This window comes from Ambystoma mexicanum, chromosome 3q, assembly GCF_040938575.1.
Source record: "Ambystoma mexicanum isolate Mex_15411 chromosome 3q, UKY_AmexF1_1, whole genome shotgun sequence".
In the NCBI taxonomy this organism is placed as follows: domain Eukaryota; kingdom Metazoa; phylum Chordata; class Amphibia; order Caudata; family Ambystomatidae; genus Ambystoma; species Ambystoma mexicanum.
This window is the reverse complement of record NC_090926.1, coordinates 764,175,160-764,201,319: the sequence shown is the minus strand read 5'-3', so window position 1 is coordinate 764,201,319 and position 26,160 is coordinate 764,175,160. Positions and strand designations below refer to the sequence as shown.

Below are 26,160 nucleotides of genomic sequence, written 5' to 3'. Positions count from 1 at the left end.
CGCATGTCTCTCAGGAGGGCCTTCCAGGAATCCAAGGTGCCGCTTGTGGCGTCCCCACTGGTTATGATTCCTTCCTGCCAGGCTCTGGTTTCGGCAGCTGTCCATCTTTCCAGCTCATGTAGCCACCGTTCGTACCTGGGACCGGCAGGCGTCTTCCAGGCCATTGCTATGGTTCTTTTTACTAATATGCAAGAAAGGTCCATCAACTTTATAATATGTTTGAGCTTACTTGGTCTGGGGTAGGTCCCAAGTAGACATTCTCCGGGAGTCCAGTCGAATCTTTCCATCCCAGCGTCCTTGCAAAACTGTTTGGCTTTGGACCAGAGTGACATCGCCCTCGTACAAGTCCAGAACATGTGGATCATATCCGCCTTGTCGTTCGCGCACCATGGGCATGTCGGTGAGATCCTCTTGTTGAATGAAGCAACCCTATGGGGAGTCATGTAAGTTCGGTGAAGGACATTCAGCTGTATTTGGCCAAATCTGGAGTTTCTTGACACCTTCTTGGGGTATATTAGTGCTCTCTCCCATTCCTTGTCGGTGAGTGGTGTTTCAAGGTCTGGTTCCCATATCGCCTTCAGTGTCATTCCCTTGGGATTAGGTTTATCGATGACCTTGTTGTAAAGCCTGGAGATTGGTCTCCATCCATCCGAGAGGTCATGCAGTTCCTGCAGCAGCGGATCTGGGGTGGGTTCCTCTGGCCAGCTGTTCCACTGCTTCTTGGCGGCCTGTTTGAGCCTGTGGTACCAGAGAAATTGGCCCTTGGAGAGTCCTTCAATGTCCTGTAGCGACTCGAAGTCCCTGAATCCCTCTTCTCCGAACAAGTCTCCCCACGTGTATATGCCAGCTTCTTCCCATCTCCTAGCTACGGAGAGGTCTGCCCTCGTTTTGCACACATCCACCACTATAGGGTTGTCAGGAGAGTACGGGTGCTTCACCTTCCTTATGTAGAAGGTCCTGGCCCATATCTTCCTGCCGAGCTCAACGATTAGGGGGATGTCCAAGGGTTGCCGGAGAGGGTACCACAGAGTTTCTTTAGGGATTAGGTTGGTGTGGTATTGTTTCAGTAGCCCTAATTCGGCTGATGGTTGATCTGTTAACCATTTCTTGATGTGGCTGAGCTGAGCGGCCAGGTAGTAGAGCTGTAGGTCTGGAAGTTTTATTCCTCCCTCTTTATGTGGCAAAGTTAACGCAGCCAGTGACAGCCTGTGCCTATGGGGGCCCCACAAAAAGTCCCCGATGATAGCCTCTAGTTTCCTGAAGAAGTGCGGCGGAACATAGTGGGAAATGTTCACGAAGAAGTATAGGAATCTGGGGAGAATTATCATTTTGGTGATCGCCGCTCTTCCCACCATCGCTAGTGGGAGCTTGGACCAGAATTTTATAGATCTTCGGAGGTTGGTGACTGCGACTTCAGTGTTGTGCTCATGTGTGAGCTGCGGAGTGTGGCCCACATTAATTCCTAGGTACCGGAACATGTCTAGTTGCCACTTTATCCCTATGGGCGGGAGGTCGTTTGCTGGGGTGTCTCGCAGTCTGGCTAGGGAAAATGCAGAGGATTTGTGTCTGCTGAACTGTATTCCAGAGTATTTCGCAAAGTTATCAAGTACCTCCAGCGCAGTCGGTGCATTGACCTCGGGATTCCTTAGGTAGAGAACGACGTCATCTGCATATAGCCATATTATGTTGTAGATGTTGCCCACCTTAATGCCAGCATCGAAGAATTGTTGTCGGAAGTATATGGCGAGCGGTTCTAGCCCCATTATGTATAGCATGGGCGAGAGTGGGCATCCCTGCCTCGTACCCCTCTGCATTTCCCAGGATTCCGATAGTATTCTGCCTGTCTTGACCCTGGCCGTTGGGGAGTTGTAGAGTACCTGGATCCATCTATTGAATCCTTTGCCAAAACCAAAATTCCTCAAGACCTCCACAAGCCACTCCCAAAAGATGGAGTCGAAGGCCTTGATGGCGTCGAGTGACAGTATCGCTAGGTCTTCATCGGACTCGTAGGTTTCGGCCATGATGTGCTGTAGCCTCCTCAGATTAGCTGTGGTGTTACGTCCGGGAACTAATCCATTCTGGTCTTTGTGAATTATGGACCCCATCACTCTAGCAAGTCTGCTGGCCAATATCGAGGTGAGGATCTTGCTGTCGTAATTTAGCATAGCCAGAGGTCGATAGGAGTCACAATCAGTGGGTGGTTTGTGTGGCTTAAGCATGGGGATGATTATAGTCTCTCTCATAGTATTGGGCAAGATCCCATTCGCATAGGCTTCCTGGTAAACTTCGTGTAGGATGGGAGTGAGAATAGATTCATATGTTTTGTAGAATTCCGGCGGGAGGCCGTCACTGCCAGGGGCCTTGTTGGTGGCGAGCGACCTGATAGCCTCCCTTACATCTTCGGGAGAGATCTCCAGCTCCAGTTCGTCTCTCTGCTCGCTGGATATTCGGGGTAGGCCTATCTCTTCCAGGGTTTCTATTAATGACTCGGTGGGTATCTGGGCTTCATGGGCGTACAGTTTTGAGTAAAATTTAGCGAATGCCTCGTTGATCTCCATTTGCGTCTTGTGGGATACTCCTTCATCATCCCTTATCTCCGTGGGCAGGTGTTTGGGGTGTTCACGCCTGCACAGCCAGGCCAGCAGTCTGCCCGGTTTGTCTGACTCTTTGTGGGATCTAGTGGTGTATGTTGCAAAGTCAAATTTCTCCAGTCTATCCCAGGATTTCTGACATTTTTCACGGGCTACTTTCAATTTCCTTTCGACCTCTGGAGAAATGTCTGAGGTGGCTCCCATGCGGGTGATCTCTGCTTCATGTGTCTCCAGGGTCGCCTTTAACTGTCTGCGGATGCCGCCAGCTCTGGATATGATTTCTCCCCTGGTGACCACCTTCATGGCTTCCCACAGTGTGCTCTAGGTGGACACCGATCCTTTGTTGATTTCGACATAATCCTCCAATCTGTCAGCAAGATCTTCTCTGAACTCTGGATCATCTAGTGTCGCGGTGGGCATCCTCCACAAGGGAGTCGGGGGTCTGGGTCCCCTTAGCTGCCATTGCATGCTCAGCGGGGAGTGGTCAGAGATAGATCTCCCCAAGTACTCGGAAGCTATTGCCAGCGGGACCTGTTCCCTGTCTATGATTCTTGTGTGGACTCCATGGGGGGCTGAATAGTGTGAGTAGATCCTGTCAGCTGGGTGTTGTGCCCTCCAGATGTCCACCAGGTTAAGATGGTTGATTGTTTCTGTCAGGGTGCGAGTTGCGGGGTTGCTTGATTGGGGGGGGGAAGGGATCTTTCCATGGCTGTGTCCATGACGCAATTGAAGTCTCCACCCCATATGAAAGTACGGCCACGATGGTGTGCCAACTTGGCATTTAATACGCTGAGATATGACGGGATTCCGTGCTGTGGGAAGTATGTGTTGGCCAGGCAAATCGGCGTCTGTTCTATGGTGCCCCACATTATCACGAATCTTCCTGCCTTGTCGGATTCACACCCCTGTAGCTGGAAGGGGACGTTCGGGTTCACCCATATTAGTACGCCTCGTGCATATTTGGAGTATGGGGACCCACACAGAGTCCCTTCCCATCAGTCTGCTAGTCTGGCCATTGCGTCCTCCGTGAGATGGGTCTCTTGTAACATCGCAATAGAGACTTTTTTCCTTCTGAGGTAGGATTGAATGCGATTCCTTCTGAGGTACGAGCCCATTCCCCTCACGTTCCACGTCATCACGGTAAGATGTGACGCCATTGGTTCAGTGTTCTGGGTTTGGGATGAGATACAATCCCTGTGGCCTGGTGTGGTGTCAGGCCGCGGATAGCGGGCTGCATGTTGGCGGCCTCTGGTGCGCAATCACTTGGTTTATCACCTGTGTCCATCTTGTGTCTTACTGGCATTAGTGAAACGAAGACTGTGATACTAACGAAACTAGTAACATAACTCAAACTGGTGCATCCAGGGACTACAACACTGTCGCGGTGCTCAGGTGCACTCGAGCCGTCGGAACTCATCCGGGGATCGGGCGCGAGTTGGGTCGGGCGAAGAACTGGCCCGGTTTTGTTTTTCGCTGGGGGTGGGGCTGGTGCGAGGCGGCAGGGCCGAATGAGGGCCATTTCCTATGGCGAACTGTTGACTGGATTACCTTCTGGGGTCCGGCAATGTGCGTTTCATGCACGCTTTGTGGCCGCGTACGGGCGCCGTGAAAAGGTCTATGGGGTTCAGTCTTCCTTCCTTGGAGCGTCCTTGCCTTCAGCAAGGTTATTATCTTCTAGCCACATGTTGGCTGCCTCCGGGTTGTCGAGGAATACCTTTCGGCCGTTGCAGATGACTCTTAGGCAGGACGGGTAGAGCAACCTATATTTGAAGTTCAGTTGGCGAAGCCTAGCCTTGATCGGGACGAATGAATTCCTATCCCTCTGCACCTTCTGAGTGTAGTCCGGGTATATGGAGATCTTGGAGTCTCCTCGTTCGATAGGACCCGTTTCCCTGGAGTGTCTCAATATGATTTCCCTGTCTTGAAAGTTTAATATCTTGGCTATTATTGGTCGCGGGTGTGAGCCGGGGGGCGGCCGTTTCGGGAGGGACCTGTGGGCCCTTTCGACCGCGAACCCCTGTGACAGCTTGCCGGCTCCAATCTCCTGTATCAGCAGGGTTTCGACATAGGATGTGGTATTCGAGCCTTCGTTCCCCTCTGGGATTCCCAGGATCCTGATATTTCCCCGCCTGGCCCGACCCTCGGCCTCTTCAGCCCTTTCCTTGAGGATTGCGACCTTCCTTTTCAGGTTCGAGACTTCGGACTGTAGGGCTGCGGTGGTCCCGGACGTTTCCTCTGCCGTATTCTCTAAGGTCGTCACCCTCTCCGCCAAGTTGCGAGCATCCTGTCTGATGAGTTGTATATCTATCTTAAACTCATCGATCTTGGAGTCGATATGGGTTTTCAATGAGGCAATAGCGTCGAGGATTTGGGAGTGGTTGTCACTGGCCTCCACCTCAGTCGGCCGAGTGTTTTCGGAGGGGCTAGTCTTGGCTTGGGTGGGGGTCTTTGCCCTAGTTGAAACGAAGGAATCCATGGTGGCAGCTTTAGTTTTGTTTTTGGCGGCCATTTTGGGAGAGCAGGAGCAGGTGCGCTAAAGTTCGAGATCTTTGCAACCGCCGAAGTAAAAAAGTATTGGGGCCACTTATGTGTCCAGAAGGGAGGTTCTCGAGTTGAGCGTGCCCAGAGTGTTCAATGAGTGTTATTGGGAGAAATCTGGGGCGCTGGCCGCCAGTGACGTGAGTACTCCGGGCCTCCGCGAGTTTATCCAGGCTCTCGCTATCGCTGCCCCCACTGCGTATTGGGGATGGGGCGCGTGGGGCACAGCAGTGGAGATGCTCCAGCCGAGGAGGTGGGGACAGGCGGCGACAAGGGAGAGTGGAACCGGGGGTCCCGCTAGCGGGTGTCTTACGGTTGCACGCACCTTGTACGCCAGGCTCCTGCGTCCTGTGTTCACTCCGAAGTCTCGACCAGGATCTGAGTGGCACCTGGGGTCCAAAGGCTGGCAGCGTCGGCGCGTTCTTCTGTGTGCTCCTCCGTCCGGGCACTCGCTGTCTGGTCGTGGTGCGGGGGTCCACAAGCTCGGGGACCCTCGCGTGTTCCCTCCTCGGCGCGTAATGCCAGCCGAAGCCGATCACTGCGGTGGAGGGGGAGCAGGGCGAGAGCCCGGAGCTCCGGTGCCCGCCTCGGTCGGGTGTCGCCAGTCGACGCCCCCTCTCCGATCCTGACTGGTGTCCAGGCCCGGGAGCGCGGAAGTGTGTGTGCGCCACACGGGGACCCCGCCAAGCTGTTCAGGCCGCCATCTTGGAGCCGGGCCCGGCGGGGGAGGGAGCGTATTCCGGGCCCTCCACTGCTGTCAAGGGGGTCCGATAATCAACCCTTCGAGAGATTCTTGGAGGGAACCGCTTCCCCCGCAACTGCGTTCTTTTCAGCGGGTTGTTGCTTCCCGTATGCCGGAGAAAAAGGATCAGGAAACGGCGTCTCGGCCGGAGCTCAGCGGATCAGCCGCTGCACGCCATCGGCTCCAGGCCACGCCCCCCGGATCAGTGACCATGAGGCACATTTTGGCAGCAGTTCAGGACTCACTCGAGGGGAAGGTGCAGACAGTGACAGTTGAGCTTTCCCTTGTAACAGCAGATCTGAAGAAGATGGGGAGAGGGTGTCTGAAGTCGAGAGAAGAGTGGGATATGTGGAAGACACAGTCACAACACTACAGGCAAGGTTTGATACGCTGGCAGCTGCTACGAGAGCGCTTGTGGTCAAGGAAGGAGACTTGTCTGGCTGCTGCTGGCGGAGTAACATTAGGATCTTGGGTATCGCAGAGGGGGAAGAGGGCCCCAGTATGGAGCTGTATCTGGAGCAGCTTTTCGCTGATGTCCTGAAAGTTGGGGGACTGTCTATGTGGTTCACGTCTAAGAAGGCGCACCGGGTCCCTGGGAGAAAGACTCCATTAGGGGGACCACCGAGAGCTATTGTGGCAAAGCCACTAAAACTAAACTACAGAGATTGTGACACGAATCTGCAAGATGGGTGCAGAACCTCGGTCTACAATGCGTATATTGGTTTTCCCGGAATTCACCCAAGACATGCAGAAACAGTGCTAATCCTATGACTCAGTGAGGAGGAGACTCAGAGACCTGGGTTTGAAATATATGATGTTCTTTGCTGCTAAGTTGAGAGTGTTGGTGGATGGGCACTCGCACTTCTTTCAACACCCGAGTGAAGTGTGGTATTGGCAGGACACTGAATATGGGGACAAATCTGGATCTTAACGTGGGAGGGGCAGTGGAGTGAGACCGAGGGGGGATAATGCCCCTCTGTGCACCAGGGAACTGACAATGGAGAAGGGCAAGGGGAAGCGTCTGCATATCTGAGGATGGAACGCTGGAAATGAGGGAGGAACTGGCGCCAGGGATCCTGAACGCGGTGCTGCAGTGATATGGTGGAAGGAGAGGACATGGGAGATGGAGAACAATGGCTGAATGAAGCAGCCATGCTCTATGGTCGGGATGGTCTTTGTCCCTCAAGTGTTTAATGAAGATTATTTGCAAGTACAAGGCGCATGGATACTTGGGTGGGGTGCACGTTGGATGAGAAGGTTGGTCTTCAGATGTGATCTCGGGGGGAGCATGGGTAACAGGATTAACAATGGGGAGTATGAGGGATTAAATGGCTACAAATTCATAAATGGGGAGGAGTTTTAAATGGGGTGGTCTATCCAGGCTGGATGGAGCAGCCCGTCGTAGTGTTCTACCTTTGCTCTTGTAGCTGGCTGTAATGAGGTCAGTAATGAGGGCAGTGGGGGGACATCAGTTCCAGGGTTTTTTGTTGAGTGTGCTTTAAGGGGAGGAATGGGGAATGTGGATGAGTCCTGTGTTGGGGGTTATGGGTGCTAGGTTGAGGGGGGTTCTATATGGGATTGTGGGTATTGGTTTTCGATTCACTTTCCAGTTCTATGTGGGGTTTAATCGGGTCTCAGGTTTGAAATGGATGGGTACTAAAGTCATAGAATGAGTTGAATGGCAATGCTAAAGATAATTAATTGGAATGTCAGGGGCTGCACAATGTCATTAAGAGGAGTAAGGTCCACTAATACCTCAACAGACATAAAATAGATGTGGCTATCCAGCAGGAGGATTGCAGGTGCTGAAGGCATGGTGGAAAAGGGAGGTGGTTGGTACTACCTTCTCTGTGTACGTGAGGGGATGCTCGTTTTGGTTTGGAATCCTGTGTTGTTGAAGGTTGTGCAGACCGTGGTAGATAAGGAAGGGAGGTACGTGGCATATTGGGTGAATTATTGCGAACACCAGGGTTTTGTGTGTAGAGTATCTGTATAGGACACTATCGGGCCCTTTGCCCATTCTAGTGGAGCTGGTTAGAAGAAACATGTGTCCGCTTTTATCTAAGTGGACGTTTGATAATTAGATGTTAGAAGAAGTTGGATTCAGGACTTCACTTGTAGATAGCAATTGTCATTTCCTGAATGATAATTGGGGCACGACTTCGCGCAGGGTCCACTGAATGGGAAGCATGAAAGTTCTTTATCAGAGGGAAATGCATATCCACGAATATGGGGGCTCTATAGGGTCCTTAGTTGGGAAGTTAAGAATCATGAACTAAAGGTGGAAAGGCTGGACCAGAAACTGGTCAGGGGGATGATACCGGCCAGTGTGTTGGTGGATAGGAAAAGGGATCTGTACGAAGCGTGGGAGCGATTGTACACACATAATTATGCTGGATATGTGGCTGAACATTCTGAGGAAGATAAGGCAGGAAGGCTGTTGGCTTTGTTAGGAAGGAACATCATCGATGTGAGAGCTTTTATGGCCCAGAGGGGACGGTTATCACGGACAACGAAGAGATATGTGCTGAGTTCTGAGATTTTTATGCTACTTTATATGAGGAACTGGAAAGGTTTAATGCCCGACTGGCAGCTCGAGGGATAGATGAGACTGCTTGCACAGTGTTGGATCACCAGCAGCAGGAATGACTGGGTGGGTGGTTGGATGTGCAGGGGCTGGAAAGAGTGAATAGCAGCCTATCTCGTGGTAAGACGCCCGGGATCTCTGTGGGAGTGTATAGGGAGTATGTGGACGTCCTGGCACCTAAGCTCATTCAAGTTTATATTGAAACCAAGGAGAGAGGGGGATGCCCAAACTCCATGCTGATAGCACTGTAAATAACTCTGCACAAGGAGGGGAGGGATTCTGCCGAGTGTGCATTGTATCGACCTCTATCCATGATTAATCTGGATGTTTAAATCATGTGCAAGATATTGGCGGGTTGTTTGACTCTGCTCAGAATGGATTTATTCCAGGGAGGTCTACAATGAATAACTTAAGGAGATTGCTGTTTACCCTGCATAAGTACAGACAACCCGCAGAGAGGTTAACAGTAATCAGTCCAGACTCGTACACGGCATTTGACTCTGTCTCCTGGGAGTTCCAGTGGATGGTCTTGGCGAGAATGGGGCTCGGGGGCTGCTTTATTGAATGGGTGAAACCTTTATATGGAGTTTCAACCTCTAGTGTGCAGGTTAATGGGGTAATTTATTCCCCATGGCGAGTGAGACGTAGGACACGGTAGGGGTGCCCGCCTTCCCCTTTAATATTTGCATTGGTCATTTAAATTGGCATGAGGATATAGGCCTTATGTTAGGAGGGACCAGACACTGCTTATCTATGTATGCGGATGATGTGCTATTGTCTATGCAGGACCCTGGGGGAAATCTACATCGGGCTATGAACACTGTTGAAGAGTTTGGGCAGTTATGGGGATTGGTTGTTAACAAGTTCAAGTCAGCCATTTATACGCTGCCTGGTGAAGCTAGAGATGAGTTGATACAATTTGGGATGGAAGCTCCGGTTACAAGATTTGAATATCTGGGGCTAATAGTTATTTACTCTCTTCTCTTGTTTCCTTTTCACTTTGTCAACAATGTCATCCATGTTAATTTTTTCTACTCTCATTGCTCATCATCCAAGCAGGCCTCAATCTATTGGTGAAAAGTCTCCCTCTCATCAACGTAAATGGCACCTCCTCGGTTATGGAATGCGGCGTGACTTTATATGTAGTGAGAGCTTCCTTAAGTGTCTCCTTCCATGGTAACCCATTTACATAAGCTAACTGTATAATTCCTTTAATGAAACGATTCATTCTTTCTACAAGCCCATTTCCCATTGAGTGGTACAATGCGGTAGTACTGTGTTTAATAGATCTGTCCTTTAAAAATCCTTGAATCTCTGACGACATGAACTGGGCTCCATTATCTGACACAATTTCTTGCGGTCTCCTTCTCTACTAAAAATTTCATCCAAGAACTTCACAACTTTAACAGCTGACACTGACTCTTCTACTATTCCACATTCCACCCATTTGGATGTATAATCCACCAATACCATAAGATAGATCTTCTGAGACTCCAAAGATTCATATGGACCAGCTATATCAATAGCCAATTTAGTCCAAACGGTAACAGGAATGTTCACAGGTTGTAATAGAGTCGCTCGTATGGATTTGCTTTTATCGCTTACAGCACAAGCAGTACAATTCTTAACCAGGGTTTCCATATCACTCCACATGTTGGGCCACCAGTAAGCCTCTCTTACTCTTCTTTTAGTCAACATTCTACCCACATGGCCCTCATGCGCAATGTCCATGATCCTCTTTCTTAAAGCTGTCGGTGGTATTATACGATCTCCTCTATAAACACATACTTCATCACTGGACAATTCATCCTTAAATCTTTCCCAGTGCCTTAACTTGTCATCAGTATTTCTCCAACCAGCTTCAATAGCCTTCCTCAACATCTCTTGTTCAATGTCACTGTCCTTTGCTTCTATCCATTCTTTTTTTGAGACGCTAGGATGCACTTGAGCTATAATACAATCCATGTTCTGTTCCTCTCTGAACACTTGTTCATCCTCACAGTCATGTACATCATCTTCACATGGCAATCTAGAGAAACAATCCGCAACCACATTGTTTCTTCCCGGAGTGTACTTTATGGATACATTAAATTGCATAATAATCAAAGTCCATCTTCTTATGCGTGGAGACATCATGTGAGAATTTTTCGAGTTCAAAACATGAACAAGAGGCTTATGGTCTGTTCTGACATCTACAGGAATTCCCCAAATGAGACTCTTGAAATGTTCTAATATCCACTTCACTCCAAGAGCTTCTTTTTCTATTGTCGAATAACTTCGCTCAGCACCTCTTAATGTCCTTGATGCAAACGCTATGGGAACAACTTCACCATTTTGAACTTGTTCTAAAACACCACCTAAGCCTACATTGCTTGCATCAACTGCTATCCTTGTTCTGGCACTCGAGTCAAACATTTTCAAAGCCGGTGCTCTATTAATCATAGTCTTTATCTGTTCAAATTCCTTTTTGCATTCTTCCGACCAATCATATTTCATTCCTTTACACATTAAATTCCTCATACTTTCAGTGTTATCAGAGTAGTGATCAATAAATTTGGAATAATATTCTGTGAGACCCAAAAAACTCCTCAGCTGGTCTTTGTTATTTGGTTCTGGAATTTTGAGAATGGTGTCTACCAACGATTCTTTAGGCATAATGCCCTTGGCATTTATTCGATGTCCCAAATATGTCACTTCATTTTTTTTTACTTTACACTTTTCAATTTTGAGTGTCATTCCTTTCTGCTGTAACACTTGCAGAACAGCTAACAATTTTGCATCATGCTCCTCTTGAGACATTCCTGATACCAAAATATCGTCTTGGAAGTAATACACTCCTTGTAGACCTTCAAATAGATGATGCATTAACCTCTGGAACACTGCAGCAGCCGAAGCTAACCCAAACGGCCTTCTCTTGTACCTAAAAGCTCCCAACGGCGTCACAAAGGATGTTAAATGTCTCGATCCTTCCTCAAGTACCACCTGATGGTAGGCCGACGACAAATCCAAAGTCGTGAAATATTTCGCAGGACTCATGGTGGACAACATCTCTCCAATATTCGGTAAAGGATGTCGATCTATCCATATGTTGGCGTTTAAATCTCTTAAATCGACACACATCCTGATAGATCCATCTGTTTTTTTAACCAATACAATAGGCGATAACCACTCCGAACTTTCAATTGGTTCAATTACATCTTGCTTGCATAGTTTTTCTAACTCAGCCTTTAATGCATCCCTGGTGCCGATGGGTATACTTCTCACTTTATGTACAACTGGTGTCACACCTCTTTTGAGAATGATGCGATGCTCAAATCCTTTAAGCAAACCAATCTTGTCATTGAAGACATTTGGAAAAGTTCTTGCTAAACTCTCTGCATTGTCACACACATTCTCAGATATGCAAAGAATGGGTACACTCTCTCCTGGATGGATCTTGATATTCAATGAAGCTTGCTCCCACCATCCTACTATCGAAAACCCATTCTCCGCCACATACAACCTGCAGTAAGTCTTGCGTCCTTCAAATTTCAATTTCACCCAAACACAACCTATAATATTGATAGGTGTCTTTCCATAACCTGTTGCTCTGGTGTTTGTCATCTGTAAATCTTCCATCTTCTTCTTTAAAACATTGACATACGTCTGCACATCAACCATAGTATATGGGGAACCTGTATCCACCATCACTTCTAAAGTAATACCATCAATATCCATAGTAACCCAAGATCCTACCCCATCATCTCTTGGTGTGACAGTAAGTATCTGGACTCTATCTTCTGCCCTATCTGTTATTGCTACCAAATTACTGGGACCAGCAATTTCCTCCACAGCTCTCACGCCCATTGTAGTTGCACCTCTGCTTCTATAAAATCTACCAGTATTTCTACCAAATCTGCCAATATATCTGCCTCTTCCTCTGTTGCTGCGACACATCTTTCCAAAATGTCCTGTATGTCCACACCTAAAACACTCTGCCGAGAATGCCGGACACTCTTTTTCCATGTTTTCATGTTTATACCATCCACAATATGTACATCTATTACTTTGCTTGAATGCACCTCCTCCATCTTGTCTGTATACACCAGATGCATCTGACCTGACCATTCTCTTGACCATGGCAATCAGTTTTCCTTCTTGGTTGTTTTGCTGTTCATCATCTATCTCTTGGACTGACTTAATTCCAGTGTACTCCGGTTTACTTTGAACCTCTCTCATACATTTTTCACCCATTTCAATTGACCTGGCTATCTCAACAGTCTTTTCCAATGTAGAATTCTTCGCCTGCCATAGTCGTTGCTGAATGCGCGGGTCAGCCACATGTAATACTATCTGATCACGCAAATATTCATCCGTAACACCTGTAAATGCACATGTGGCCATTAATCCTCTCAATGCAGCCAAATATGAGTCAATACTTTCCTCTTTGACTGTTTCCTTGTGAAAAACCTGTATCTTTCCAATACAATGTTGGACTTATTACCAAAATGTTTATTCAATTTAGCAACTGCTATATCATACTTTCTTGACCCACTTGATGCTTCACCCCAAGTTTCTTCATCCTGCTCTAGATCGGGCAATGATCTGAATATCCTCAATGCTTCTGTACCAATGCAGTGCAACAGAGTTGCTTCCTTCTGATCATCATTAAATTTTGCTCCTCCTATTGCTCTCAAATATACTTGAAAAATATCTTGCCACTGCTCCCAGGGGCATGTTGGATTCCCCGGAGCCGGTAAGAATTTTATTGGAGCAGCCGTGTTTTGCATGGCTAGAGCTTGATGTTGGTTATTATACAATGTCCTACTCATATGTGGTATGCTACAGTAGGTCGTCTGTACGCTCCTTATATTATTAGTTAATTTGCTTTTCTCCAACAGTTTTTAAATAATGCTTCACAATGTCACTTAAATTCCTCGAGCATCCGGCAAAACCAAACACGCAAAAAAAAATGTCAGTTTCTCCGTGTAACACTTATGAGCGTTTGTTTATCTCCTTTACATACATTGTTGATGTAGATCGAAACAGCTGTTCGTCGTAAACATGAAACGTACGAAATCAGCTGTGTTCCTCCTAAAATGGCGGCACGTATCTCACGCACGAAGGTCCTTTCCTCTAACCTTCAACGACGGTTGAACCACACTCGCGCGCAGCCCACTGTAGCTCTTGCCAGGTGATTTTTTTTTTTTTTTTTATAATTCTTCTCAATGTCATGCCGCTCACCTGTTCCTCGCCATACATATATTTTAGCTCAGCGACTCCTCTTCATCAACATATACGTCGCGTGACGCTACACATCTCTCTTTCTCAAGTCCGGGGGCTCCCTCCACTTAGCTGCATCCTCGTCGCCAATTGTAGTGTTTTGCCTGATGTAATGACACAAGAATATCGTTGTATCTTTCTCTTATTTAGTAGATTTATTCGGAGGAGCCCCCGAGTGGGCCTTCTCAACAAAGCCACATCTTCGTGTATGATCCCATCAACATTCTGGAATCATACACGAAGATGTAACCATAGTAACAACATAACATTCTCACACTGATTGGGATGGATATATGCCCAGAATGTGGGGAAGTTAAATAATGCGCTTGAGAAGCTAACTGAATTCCGGATCAGTTTCCTATGTCTTTAATGGGGTGAATGGCCTTGGCAAAGATGATTATGTTACCCAGGTTGTTGTATGTACTTTAATTGCTGCTGATGTTTTTAAAGTCTGCTTCTTTCGATCGCGTCATGGAACGTTATCTAGGTTGCTATGGAAAGGGGGGAGGGCTTAGAGGATAGCACTGGGAACACTACAATTGCCAGCAGGTAAAGCGGGTATAGGAGCGCCAGGTTTCAGAGTGCACTATTGGGCATCGAATCTACAGCACATGGTAGACTGGTTTGTTCAACCGCATAGGGATCTCAATTCGGTCGGGATTATGAAGGAATCCAAGCTGTGTCGGGTACTGGAGCTGCTTGGGGTTAGGGAGTGGGAACTTGGGAGTCTCCTGACTCTGGTGAGTACTTTCATTCGGGTATGGTGGAAGGCCACCGAGGGGGTGGGGCAGAGGTTTCTCTTTAGGCTGGTTGTGCCCCTCAGTTGTAGCAGACTGGGGCGCATAATGGCTGGGAAGAAAGGGGGTGGGGGGCGATTGGGGCAGGTTGGTGTCATTGATGGTCTGAATGTGGAAGATAGGGTTATCACGCACTCTGAGTTTAAGGCTGCCCACCCATCTGTCCGCCTGAACATCTTAGAGTTCACCACCTTGATGGCTAGGGCGAGGGAAACCAGGGTTGGCTTCTCTGTGAAATCGCACACCCATGCGATGAATGGAAGGAACCCTCTTGCAAATTACATTACATTACATTTGTTAAGCGCACTATTGACCCTTGGGCATAAAGGCACTGACAAACAAAAAGACATATAAGGCAAAAGAGGGCAGGCTTAGAGATGAAAGATCATAAGACTCCTCAGCAGGTTATTCCACTATCCCCTATTTGGAAACATCCTTATGTTCCCAAGATCAGACAAATAAATATGTCTTCAGTTCCTTCTTGAACGATGCAAGAGAGGAGTGACTCCTCAAACTTGAAGGAAGGTTGTTCCAGAGCGAGAGGGCCCTCACCTCAAATGCTCCCTTTTCCGCCTTCGTTGTTTTACATCTTGGCTGTATAATTTGATTAGAGAAATCAGATCTCAGAGAACGTACATTACTCTTAGAAATGATATACTGCTGTAAATACTCAGGCATTACTTGAAGCCGGCATTTGAAAACAATAACCAGTACTCTAAAATGAATCCTGGCTTCAATAGGTAGCCAGTGTAGAGAGTGTCTGGCCACCGTTACATGGCTATGCCTTGGAAGTCTAAGAACCACTCTAACCGCCCAATTCTGGGCTACCTGCAGTCTATGCAGCTCTCTTTGATTAATGCCCAAAGGAGGCTGCAACAATAGTCCAAAATGGCACCTATAATTGCCCTGGCTATGGTCTCTGCACTTTCCTGCAAAATCATGGGCCTCAGATGAGCCAAAAGTCTGATATAATAGACTACCCCTGCCACCACTGATGAAACATGGGCTTTCATACGTAATGTCGAGTCCAAGATCACTCCTAAAATGTTTGTCTTAGATGGCGGAATGGAGAAAGAATGTCTCTGACCTGTCTGCTGCAAATAGGGATGAACGTGACACTAAGCCTGGAGAGTTAAAACTTAAATGGGAAACGGGTATTGGGGAGCATTTCTCAGACCGTATACTTCAACATGCGAAGCAGGTGTGCAGGAATGTTTGATTTCAATGGATACAATTCAAAATAGTGTGGCAAGCATACATTACCCCAGTTAGATTGGTTAATGTGGCCGTGGTGGCAGACCAGGATTGTTAGAGATGTGTGAGAGAGATTGGGACTTTTTTTTTACATATGTGGAGGGGCCAGGAGGGGGCTCTGACTGGGTGGTGGATTCAGGAAAGCTGTCTGCTCAGACTTATTCAGATTGCTTGCGGTAAGAACCCCACTCACGGTTAAAAAGTGCCTGCTAGGGCTGGTACCCCAAGGCAAGGCGAGGGCAAAATGGTGGTCAAAGCTTTGGCACTGGGGCAATCGCTAGCTAAGCGGGCGATAGCTATGTCACAGAAGGGGCAGGGCACTGAGTGAGGGCTGAAATGAATGTGAGTGATCGAGTGATGTCAGCGGGAGGCACCGAGTGAGAAAAACAGTATGGCACGCGATCTGGAACAAGCGGAGGTAGGCTCGGATCTAAATAATGGTATTGATCTTTGAACACGGGGGTGGGGGAAGGGAGTGGAGGAAGGGAGTGAGGGTGATACTCGGTGGATGGGGGAATATTACATGTTCTTCTTGCTGTACCCGGAAATGTTATATGGGGACCAAGAGCTAGCACAAGTTATGTTTGATACTCGGATGTTGAATGTCTGACAAGTGTTTATTAAGAAAAAATTTTAAATGTTTTTTTTACAAAAAAATAAAATGTTGGGCAGCCTCTGTTGCTCCTCTCCCGGCACTCCCCCCCCCCCATTCTGAAAACCTGGTTTATAGTAAAATTCCATACAGCAGGGGACTGTAACCTCTGGGTCTCCAGGTGTTTTGGACTACAAATCCCATCAGCCATAGCCAGCCTAACCAACGGTGCAGGATCATGGGATTTGTGATTCAAAGCTTCTTGAGAGCCACAGTTTGCAGACCCCTGCCCTAGAGGAATACAGACAGCAGTAATTAGAGGTACCACATGTGGTATACAGAGGAAGTCACAGGGATTAAGATTTCACAGTCACTGGGTTTAATAGCGTGCAGTATGAGGAATATTTCAGAAACACAGCTCCTGTATGCTTTTATAAAAATGTGTTTCACTTCCTGTTTGAGAAGCGGAAGTCCCACAGGCACACAATGGGCCTCATTACACGGTAGGCGGTGAGCCATGGCGCTATTAGCGCCATGGCTCATGCCGGTAAAATACCGGCACCGCCTTGGCGGAAAGGGGATTTACCGCCCCATTCCAAGGTTGGAGGGGCGGTAAATCCCCTTTCCGCCATTGCCCTTCCCCATTCCCATTTCTGCCCCATAGGGCTCTATGGAAATGGGGAAGGCGCTAATCACGGCACTGCAATTTTGCGGTGCCGTAATTAGCTCCGAGGTCCCTTAGCGGGTTGGATTTTAACGCCTGCAAGAAGCAGGCGTTAAATCCTCCAACCCGCAAAGGGACCTCGTAGTACGGCGGTAAGGGTTAACGGTCACCGTTGCCATTAACGGTGACCGTTAACCCTTACCGCCGTCTGTGTAATGAGGCCCAATGCATAGGAGGGTCATTAATGAGCCTTCTGTGCATTGTGCATCTCTGTGGGGCTCGCATTTTGGACCTTATCTCATTTCTTCTTCCTTTTAATGCCTGAACAGGAAGGGACCCCATGTTTGTAATGAAGGGGGCCAGAAGGCATTCTCGCTGGATTTTTGGGGGAGATAAAATTAAAGTGAAATAACTTACATCATGCATTGCTTATGGTAAGCATGGTCAACCTTGCTGTATATAATCCGTCTTTACCATAAGGGCCTGACTCTGTGCCATCTAAGCGCTGCATAGTTGAGAAACATGTAGAACTGTTGTTTTGTTCTTGTCCTCCAGGATCTTCAGAGACCCGGGGCACTGAACAGTCGTATGAAGGGCGGAGGCAAGATTGGTCCAACCCACCAAGGACCCTATGCAGGTGAGTTTCCATGAATACAAGTCTTCCAGAGGGGAGTTCCCTGATCAGCAAAGTTGACCAAAACACATGTTGTATAGGCATGCATGCAGCCTTGGTGAAAGAGAGCTAACGCTCCGCTGCAGAGCAGCAGTGGCATAAGCAATTAAGGACTTGGCTCACCACCCAATGAAGCAACCAGGGCAGAGAGAGACAACTGCCAGCACTTGCAGTAGCACACACAATGCAGCCACACGGGCGGGGGACGAGCCGTGTCCTGCCCAGAGGGAAGAGCCGTGTCCTGCCCAGAGGGAAGAGCCATGTCCTGCCCAGAGGGAAGAGCCGTGTCCTCCTCAGGGTGTAGTTGCACCAGCAAGGCAGGCTCTGGGGAGTGTGTGGGCCTCATGTTCTGCAGAGCACATAGTAGCGCAAGCCATACCGACACACGGGGTGTAAGGCATTGCCGTCACCATGGATACAGGGTTTTAATGTGTTTCTTGTTGCTTCCCTCCAGGCATTACTCTCATGCCCAGCTACTCTGTGGGTTAGTAAGACCACCTACTCTACTTGGTTCGCCCTTTTCTCTCTGGTGTGAAGGTTTCTCCTGGGCTTTTTACTTTCCAGGTGCTGAGCTGTCATCTTCTCCGTCCCTGGCATGCGGTGTTGTTTGGTGTTGTGCTGCATGGCATCAATGTTGAGAAGTTGCACGCTGAGTTGGCGATGCGGCCCCTGCAGTGTTGGACTATGACACCATCAGCAGTTACCGGCACTCACGGTCCACTCTTTCCCTGTAGGTTTTCCTGCCATGGGACAGATGGCTGGTTACTCAACCATGCCAATGATGGGTGGAATGATGCCAGGAGGGATGAGTTCCATGTCCATGATGCCCACCATGCCATCGATGCCAGGTAACATATCCAGTTGTGGGAAGGAAAGGCCAGTGGTGGGAGTGGGGGGGGGTTATAAAGACTTCACAAATGGAGCCATTCACAGACATTGTCCCAAGACCACTCGATACTATAGATGTGACTCTACATTTTCATAGAGTACCCTCCTACTATGTTTAAGGGGCACCTTATGAAAAATAAAGAACACACATTACTTTCATCACCTACGTGTAGTTTATAAATCACAGTGCAATACATATATGAGAGTACTTGCAGAGTTATCATGAATTGGGCAGGAACCTACTTCCCAGAGGCCCCTGCTTTGACTCTGCATGAAATGACATTGTTTACACAATGAATTGCCATTGACTTCAAGTGCATTGACGTTGCTCTTGCATATCCTGACCCCATGGCTTGGTAGTCTAGTTGGATAAAGCGCTCGAGCATAGCTCACTGAAACATGTGATATTACCCATGGTTCACTTAGCTGCTCGTCAACTTCTCCCATAATCTTTTCCTGTGCCTTCGAGCCTTTTCCACAGACTTGGCAAAGGGTGTAGCCGGCTCGATTGTTGTCTGCCTGCTGCACACGTGTTCCAGGTTCTACAGCTATGCACAGTTCTGGAAGTGCTGGGTATCGCTTTGCCTTTGGGGCTCAAGTGAAGACAGAAGACCAGACGGCACTCTAGATGGTCAAGCAGGACTAACCTCCAGCGACCAAAAGGGCCAAAGGGCTTCTTCCTGGACCATCTGACCACTCCCATGCTGGTTGGCAGCCAGTTTAATCTTACTTTAGTCCTACATACCTTAGCTGCCGGGGAGAGGCCTGTAAGCACAAGGGAAAAGCAAATGGGCAGGCCCCCTCTCTATACCAGTTCACAGGTGGCAGGAAGTGGATGGTAGTCCCGTTTTTAAACGTGTCTCGACACGCTGCCTTCCTCTTTCACAACTAACTTGTTTAGCTTTAAGAAAGCGACGGGGCTGCAGACACAGCAGCACAGTCCCTGTCCCAGTCGCCCGTAACTGGCTCTACCTCAGACCACCAGGGACATATATTTCTTGCAGGCATGCCCATCTCCCATGTCCTAATAGTGGGTTCCTTAAATGTGTGTTTTACAAAAAGAAGTACTGAGCCAAGAGGCTGCAGGTGTCACTGACTGACTGCCCTGGTGAGGAAACCACGAGCCAGCTACACGCCACACCATGCTGCACTCCACGATTACCCCTCTCCTTCAATCTGGAGATAGCTTACATGCACACACGCTCACACACCCTTTACACAATGTGTCACAGAGAACACACACCACACATTCAAAATATACAAAACCCACAGGACCACCGAAGAGTAGAACCACGCCCCGTTCTGCAACAGTCACCAGCATTCTACCCTGCACTTCGCCTTAACTACACACCTCTGCCCTCTTGCACGCATGAGCTCCTGCACACCATTCTATGGCAGTACTACACGGCAGAAAACACACCTAAACAATTACAAATAGGTCCCCGTGTAAGGCAACACGCACCCCTTCACCACCGAACGATGCCACATTTGCCAGGCATATAAACCCGTGATACTACCTAGACAGCCATGAGTGCAGTGGCCCACGGCAGCCATTGCCCTTCAGGTAAAGCATGTGCCATGTACACATCTCATCCTAATGTGCTAAGCATGCACACCCCATGACACATCATTGCAATGCAGACAGGTCACTACACACCTCACATCACACACAGCTCATCACTGGACACATTGGACAGACACAGCGGGAATTGTCACCCACATTCAAGGCTGGCCATCACTGGCTTTCTCCTTATTCTGAAGAACAGGCCAAGAAGGCGTAAGCTTTTCTTTTCTACAGAAACGAATGACTAATGCCCATTTTAGGACAATATAATTGTCATCAGGATGGCAAAAAAGAAAAGACACAGCACTGAATCCTACCTACCGGCAGCATACAAGAAGAAGAGTAATAATAATGTGTGTGCTTATATAGCTTCTCACTAAACTCGCTCGGGGGCTTCCTAACTCTCCCTACTCTATCCGCTGGTTAGGGCTCTGATGGGAGTTGGGACGGTGCCTTGCAATGAAGCTGTTTGATTCAGGCCTTTTTTACCAGGCACACCCTCCCCTCTCCCTTTCCACTCTTTCTCTTTCTCCCCTCCTCCTTACTCCTCCCACCAGTCTTCTGGCCCTCCAATGATTCACTTCCCCTCTGTCTCACCTCCACCCTTTCAGATTCTTCTTCTTTGTATTACTGCTCCCTACTCCACACCACTACTCCCTTTCAGCATTACTGCTCCCTACTCCACACCACTACTCCCTTCTCCACACTTCTACTCCCTCCTCCCCACTACTACTCCCTTTTCTGCATTACTGCTCCCTACTCCACACCACTACTCCCTTCTTCACACTTCTACTCCCTCCTCCCCACTACTACTCCCTTTTCTGCATTACTGCTCCCTACTCCACACCACTACTCCCTGAAACTTGAGGAGAACCATCCCTGGGTCCGGAAGCACCTCAAAACCTTTCTCTTTGCTTCTGCTTTTTCTCCTCCTCTCCCCTGCTGACCTCCTGGCTGAAACTGCACTGGTTACCTGGCCAGCCTCTGATCTCGGGCCCAAGCCCCCCCACCCTGCCAGTCCATCACACCTGCACTGCCTGCCTTGCAACCCCTCGCACTCAGAGACTGTTTCTGTATCCCTACTGCCCCACTACCAGCACTTGACACCTGTTGTCTGCACTTACCTTGCACTTGCCACCTGCTGGCCGTTACTTTACTTATTGTTATTATTCACTGTCCCTCCCCCCACACTTTCCCCTGCCCCCATCCCATGCACTTGCGCGATCTGAATGACACCTGGCCTAGTAGGATCGTTGTCTGTCCTCCCTTTGTTCCCCCCCTTGCCTCATCGCACCTTGATACACTTGTGTATAGGCCCGCTATAAATGCCATATCATAACATATCATATCATACCCCACGTGCTGGACAGTATTAGATTCTCTGAGATCAGAAATCTGGGAAAGGAGCCTTTGTCAGCCCTTCTGATCCAAGAAGGACTTACCTATCATGAGGCGAGATGCATTTACCACCTCTCCTTGCAATCTCTGATCATGACTTATAAGTGCCTTAACACGTGAATAACCTGACCATCAGAAAACAGAATGGAGAAAAGGTTGTGTTTCTTTCGCTGGGCCTTTGGTAGACAAGCTAACCAGCTCAAGTATCCAGCTAACAAAATGTTAGGAGTGGTTTCTTCACTGGGGTATTCAGGCTTCCAAGTTGTATCTTGTAAAACCTACCTATGCAGTGGTGGAAATGGAAAAAATGTGGTGGGGGAATCCCACAACACAAGGGCCGGGGTAGGGGAGGAGTTGGGGGGGAGGGCGGTGCCTGGGGGGCGTGGTCTAGAGGGGGTGGGACTCGTAGTGGACATCCAGCAATGCTGGAATACTTTAAAAAAAAGCACCTGCAGCGGCAGCATTGCCTTTTACCGCCGCCCTTGGCACTGGTGTGTAATGCACAAGGCTCGCTACATGTACAACTGAAAGGAATCAGTTGTACATGTAGTGAGCCTTGTGCATGACACACCAGTGCCAAAGCCGCGGTAAAAGGCAATGCTGCCATGGCGGGCGCTTATGTCTTCTTTTTTTGTTTTTTAAGTATTCCAGCATGGTTCATGGGCTTGGGCGGCTGACTCTGGCCGGATCCGGCTCCATATCTGGTGCCGGATCTCGGATCCGCCGAGAGCCGGCCCAATGACCAGCACTGCGGCTATAGAGGTCTACCAGACTACTTGCCAGTGGTTTCTTGCATGGCAGACTGAATTTTTGCAGAGGCGTTTTGATGGGCATCTGTTTGTGTCCCCTGTGCAGGGATTCGTACGTAGGTCTTAACGTACCACCTCATGGGGCTGCTACAGAGACTTGCATGAGTATTTATCCTGGCAGATGGATGTTGTCAAGAGCCGCTAGGTTTTGTTCCCCCCTATAGACAATCCTGCCCTATATGCAGCCAATTGAACCCATGGTCAACAGTGATGAAATCGAATTTCGCCTTCTTAGTCACTTTCGCATCCCTGCAAGATTAGTGAGAGCTGGATTCTCTTGCCAGAAGAGCCACATGCAGATGTTGTTTAGGCCACAATAGTCTGCCAAACATCGAATTATTTTATAACAAAGATGGAGACAGACTTCCACCTTAACCTGGTGACTTTTCTCCTCTCCTTCCTCCCCGCCCTCCGCCCCCCGCCCCCCGCCCACCTTTCAAAGGTGGAAAGAAGCGTCCCCAGTCTGGATGTTAATAGTGCCCTTCGGTTCGACTTACACCATAGAAAATTGGAGTGAATACTAGAAGAAAGCACATCATTGAGTAAGTCTCAGTGGAACAAGAAGCGCCAACCCTAGCTCCCCGACCACATGCATCCCCTCCCCTCTCCCCCACCTCCTCTGGTTGGGCGCTCTTCCTTGGGCAGCGTTTCCTGTGGGGGGGGGGTCTCTTTAAGAGGCAGTTCAGGAAATGCTGCCAAGTGACCATGCTCAGATGTCTCAGTGCTCTTAAGGTGCGGCACACCTGCTTCTTATAATGTATTCAGCTAACTGAAAGTGGATTATGCCATTTGTCTTTTAGACTGATCTGTTGTGATTTCCAGAAACTGCATCTGGAGGAAATTGGCAGACCTCTATTGCTTCACACATACAACTACACAGAAGGAACTACCAGGCTGAATTAGAGTTTGTCCTCCAATTTGTAGACCTGGCATTGCCTTTGTAAATCAATGTAGTGTTGTTTGTGTTTTGGGAACATCATCTTAACAAATAGAAATCGCCGGCTTCGGGTTTCTGGAGTCATCCTAACAACAAGAAGAAGAAGAAGGAGAAGAAAAAGAAATGTAGTGTTCTCAGCACTGACCATTGAATCCCTGGAGACTGAGCGCAAATGAAGCATCAACTTCCTCCTTAGAAAACCTCCTTCATAAGAGCCATTATGACGGATGAATGGTGAAGTGAGCGCCAATCATCACTTTATGGATAAACTGTTTAAAAACATTGGCAAGATTGTGCACACACCCTAAGAGTAGCCTAAAAGTAGCAGCAGAGCTCATCCTCATTCAAATACATTCTCCAACTGCCACAACTGTGTACACTTTGGATGCTGAAAGGGCCTTGTGATATTACATTGAAAGGACTAAATGTTTCACAACCTCAAGTTAGTTATTTGTGCCATTTGGTTCGAGCATCAATCCGGGCAGTAATTCGGCCAGGATACGGCAAATGGTAATACTGTTACTGTCATTCAGTCCAGCGGTACTACTGCTGGATTATGAGTGCCGGTGGAAAATCCCATTCCCATCCCAATGGGGGGATTTGGCCGTATTACCGGCACCCGGAATACAGGTGACAGAAATAATGGTGATTATTTTCCAGAAGGTGCCTGAATTACTTCCAGCTAGAGGTAAGTCCTGGCACCTCACCGATAAACTTGTAGTTGGCCGGTGTGGAAAAGTGCCAGTATGCGGTAATACCAGCACGTTAATTCCGCAAACGGCCAACTCGTAATGTGGGCCTAAACTTGGACTTGCTTGACATCCTATAGAATGTTTTATAACGTTTTATTGCTTGAAAATCAACATGTTGCTTCCTGGCAGTATGCATGTTACTCTCTCAGGTCAAATACAGTGGACCTGATTTACAAAAGGGGCGCTTGATTGGGAAACCCGCATTGAGAAAGGCTTTGTAAATCAGGCCCAGCTACTGCAATTTTGCATTCAAATATTCCTCTACAAGAAATCAGCAAACAGTTGTAAATGTAAAAGCCAAAGCTAATTTTGCACAACCAATCGGAGTCATTTGTTTGAGTAGCGAGGGTCTCAAATGCCCAGCACTCCATGTACACATACTTCTCGGCCTTCTGTGAAAACGTGCGAATCACTGAAAGTTCCAATGCTGGGGGAGAAACAGTTCTTTTCTATGACCACATTTCTCCAGTGTGATCATCTTTTGGAGCGTTGGTATATGTATATGCAGCCCTCCCCCTTCTTGTGAGGTTCAAGTGTCCTGTCTGCACACTTAGGAATTCTAAGACTCTAAAATGGCAGCTGGGCCTGGGGCTTAAGGTATACGCCCCTCATTGGCTGCCGTAGAGAATCCCATAAATATTGGCCTTCTAAAAAAAACAGCTATTCCCAACCTGTCAACAGGGAATTTCCAACACTTGTGCATCTATGAAAAATACCATTCTTACATATAAAAAAGGAGTATAGTGAGGCAAAGAAAAATATACACAACACATAAAGGTGATAGTGCTATGAACAGTAGAAACCCAATTTAATATGACTTGAGGAAAATACTTGAAAAGAGAGCTCATCGCATTTGCAACAGAGTGCCACATCCTGAATCCGTTTTGGGGACAGATCTACATTTTAAGAGTTAAGATGTGACTCTCTTCAGTGTCCACACCGTGGTAGCGGTCATACATGTGCTTCCTTGATCGGCCCTACTTTGGCTGTTAAAGAAATCATCAGTAGCTGCATATGTATTGTTCCATTGGAAGATGCTTCCAAGGCTTTTAGGCATCAGCCCATCAGATTGAAGCAATGCAATGAGATCCTCGCAATGTCGGCCTGCAAAGCTGAAGCATGGGGTCTGATTTAGCATCATCTACAAGTGTTTGGCGCTTATTTATTTTTATTTATTTATTTATTGCATTTATTTATTTATTTATTTATTTATTTATTTTATTTGATTTAATTGTACAAACAATTTTTTCAAATGTAAAATAATAAAAAAAAAAGGCCAATAGTTCCATAGGTTCCAGAGTGGTCCCTTTCAGCCTTAAGTGATCCAAAAGAAGGCGCGAAAAGAAAGTCCCTTCCTTGTCCTCCGTTTTGACCCGTACTGTTTATTCCGCTGCCTGACCTGTTGGGTTATTTGCGTAGTTCTAGTTGTTCTCAAGGTCTCCAGCCAATTTCTATTATCAAACTTCCTTGCATTATTTATTTATATAATCCTTTAAGTCTCTTCGTGTACTCATACGTTTTCACACTTGAAGTCTTTTACTTTGATGGTATTCTTTTTCTTCCCCTGGAAATTCTTCCTATTACTTTTACTTAGATATTAGCCTAAGGTTTTCAAAGAAGGAGGCCACTGCAATCACATTTTTGTTATTTTCTCCTTCGTTAAAGGCCTGCCACCAGTCATCCTCTGTCAGTGTGGAAAACGATTGCATTATTTTTCCTATATAGGCTGCTCTCGATGTGTTGGTACCTTCGCATTTGAGTAGAAGATGTCGACTAGTTTCTACTATCTCCTCTGCTTTGCAGTATCTACATTTATTATCCGGTGACAATTTCCTTATAAATAGGATTTCGTTAGTATGTAGTTGGTTTAATCGAAATCTTAAATATGTTCTGGCCAACCTTTTATCCGGGAACTTTTTCAGATAACCTCTTGTATCATATAGTTTTTTCGGGGTCGTTGGGAAATCTTTCGTCAGCTTATATGATCGCGCTATGTCCTCTGTCCTGATCCAATCTGCTTCAAATAGTTTTTTTGATATCTTGACTGGGTTTGTTTCAAGTGTCTCATCTGCGACATCTAGATCTTTCAATAGCTTCGTATTTCTCAGCTTC

General features: G+C 47.6%; 1 protein-coding gene across 1 annotated transcript in view; it reads left to right on the top strand.

Moving 5' to 3' along the window:
* Positions 1–26,160, top strand: part of MYO15B (myosin XVB) — a 721,855-nt gene that overhangs the window by 332,756 nt on the left and 362,939 nt on the right. Inside the window, exons 12-13 of the mRNA XM_069654768.1 lie at positions 17,583–17,664; positions 18,435–18,548. Of these exons, the coding sequence (XP_069510869.1) occupies positions 17,583–17,664; positions 18,435–18,548 (196 nt within the window). The remainder of the gene's footprint in view (positions 1–17,582; positions 17,665–18,434; positions 18,549–26,160) is intronic.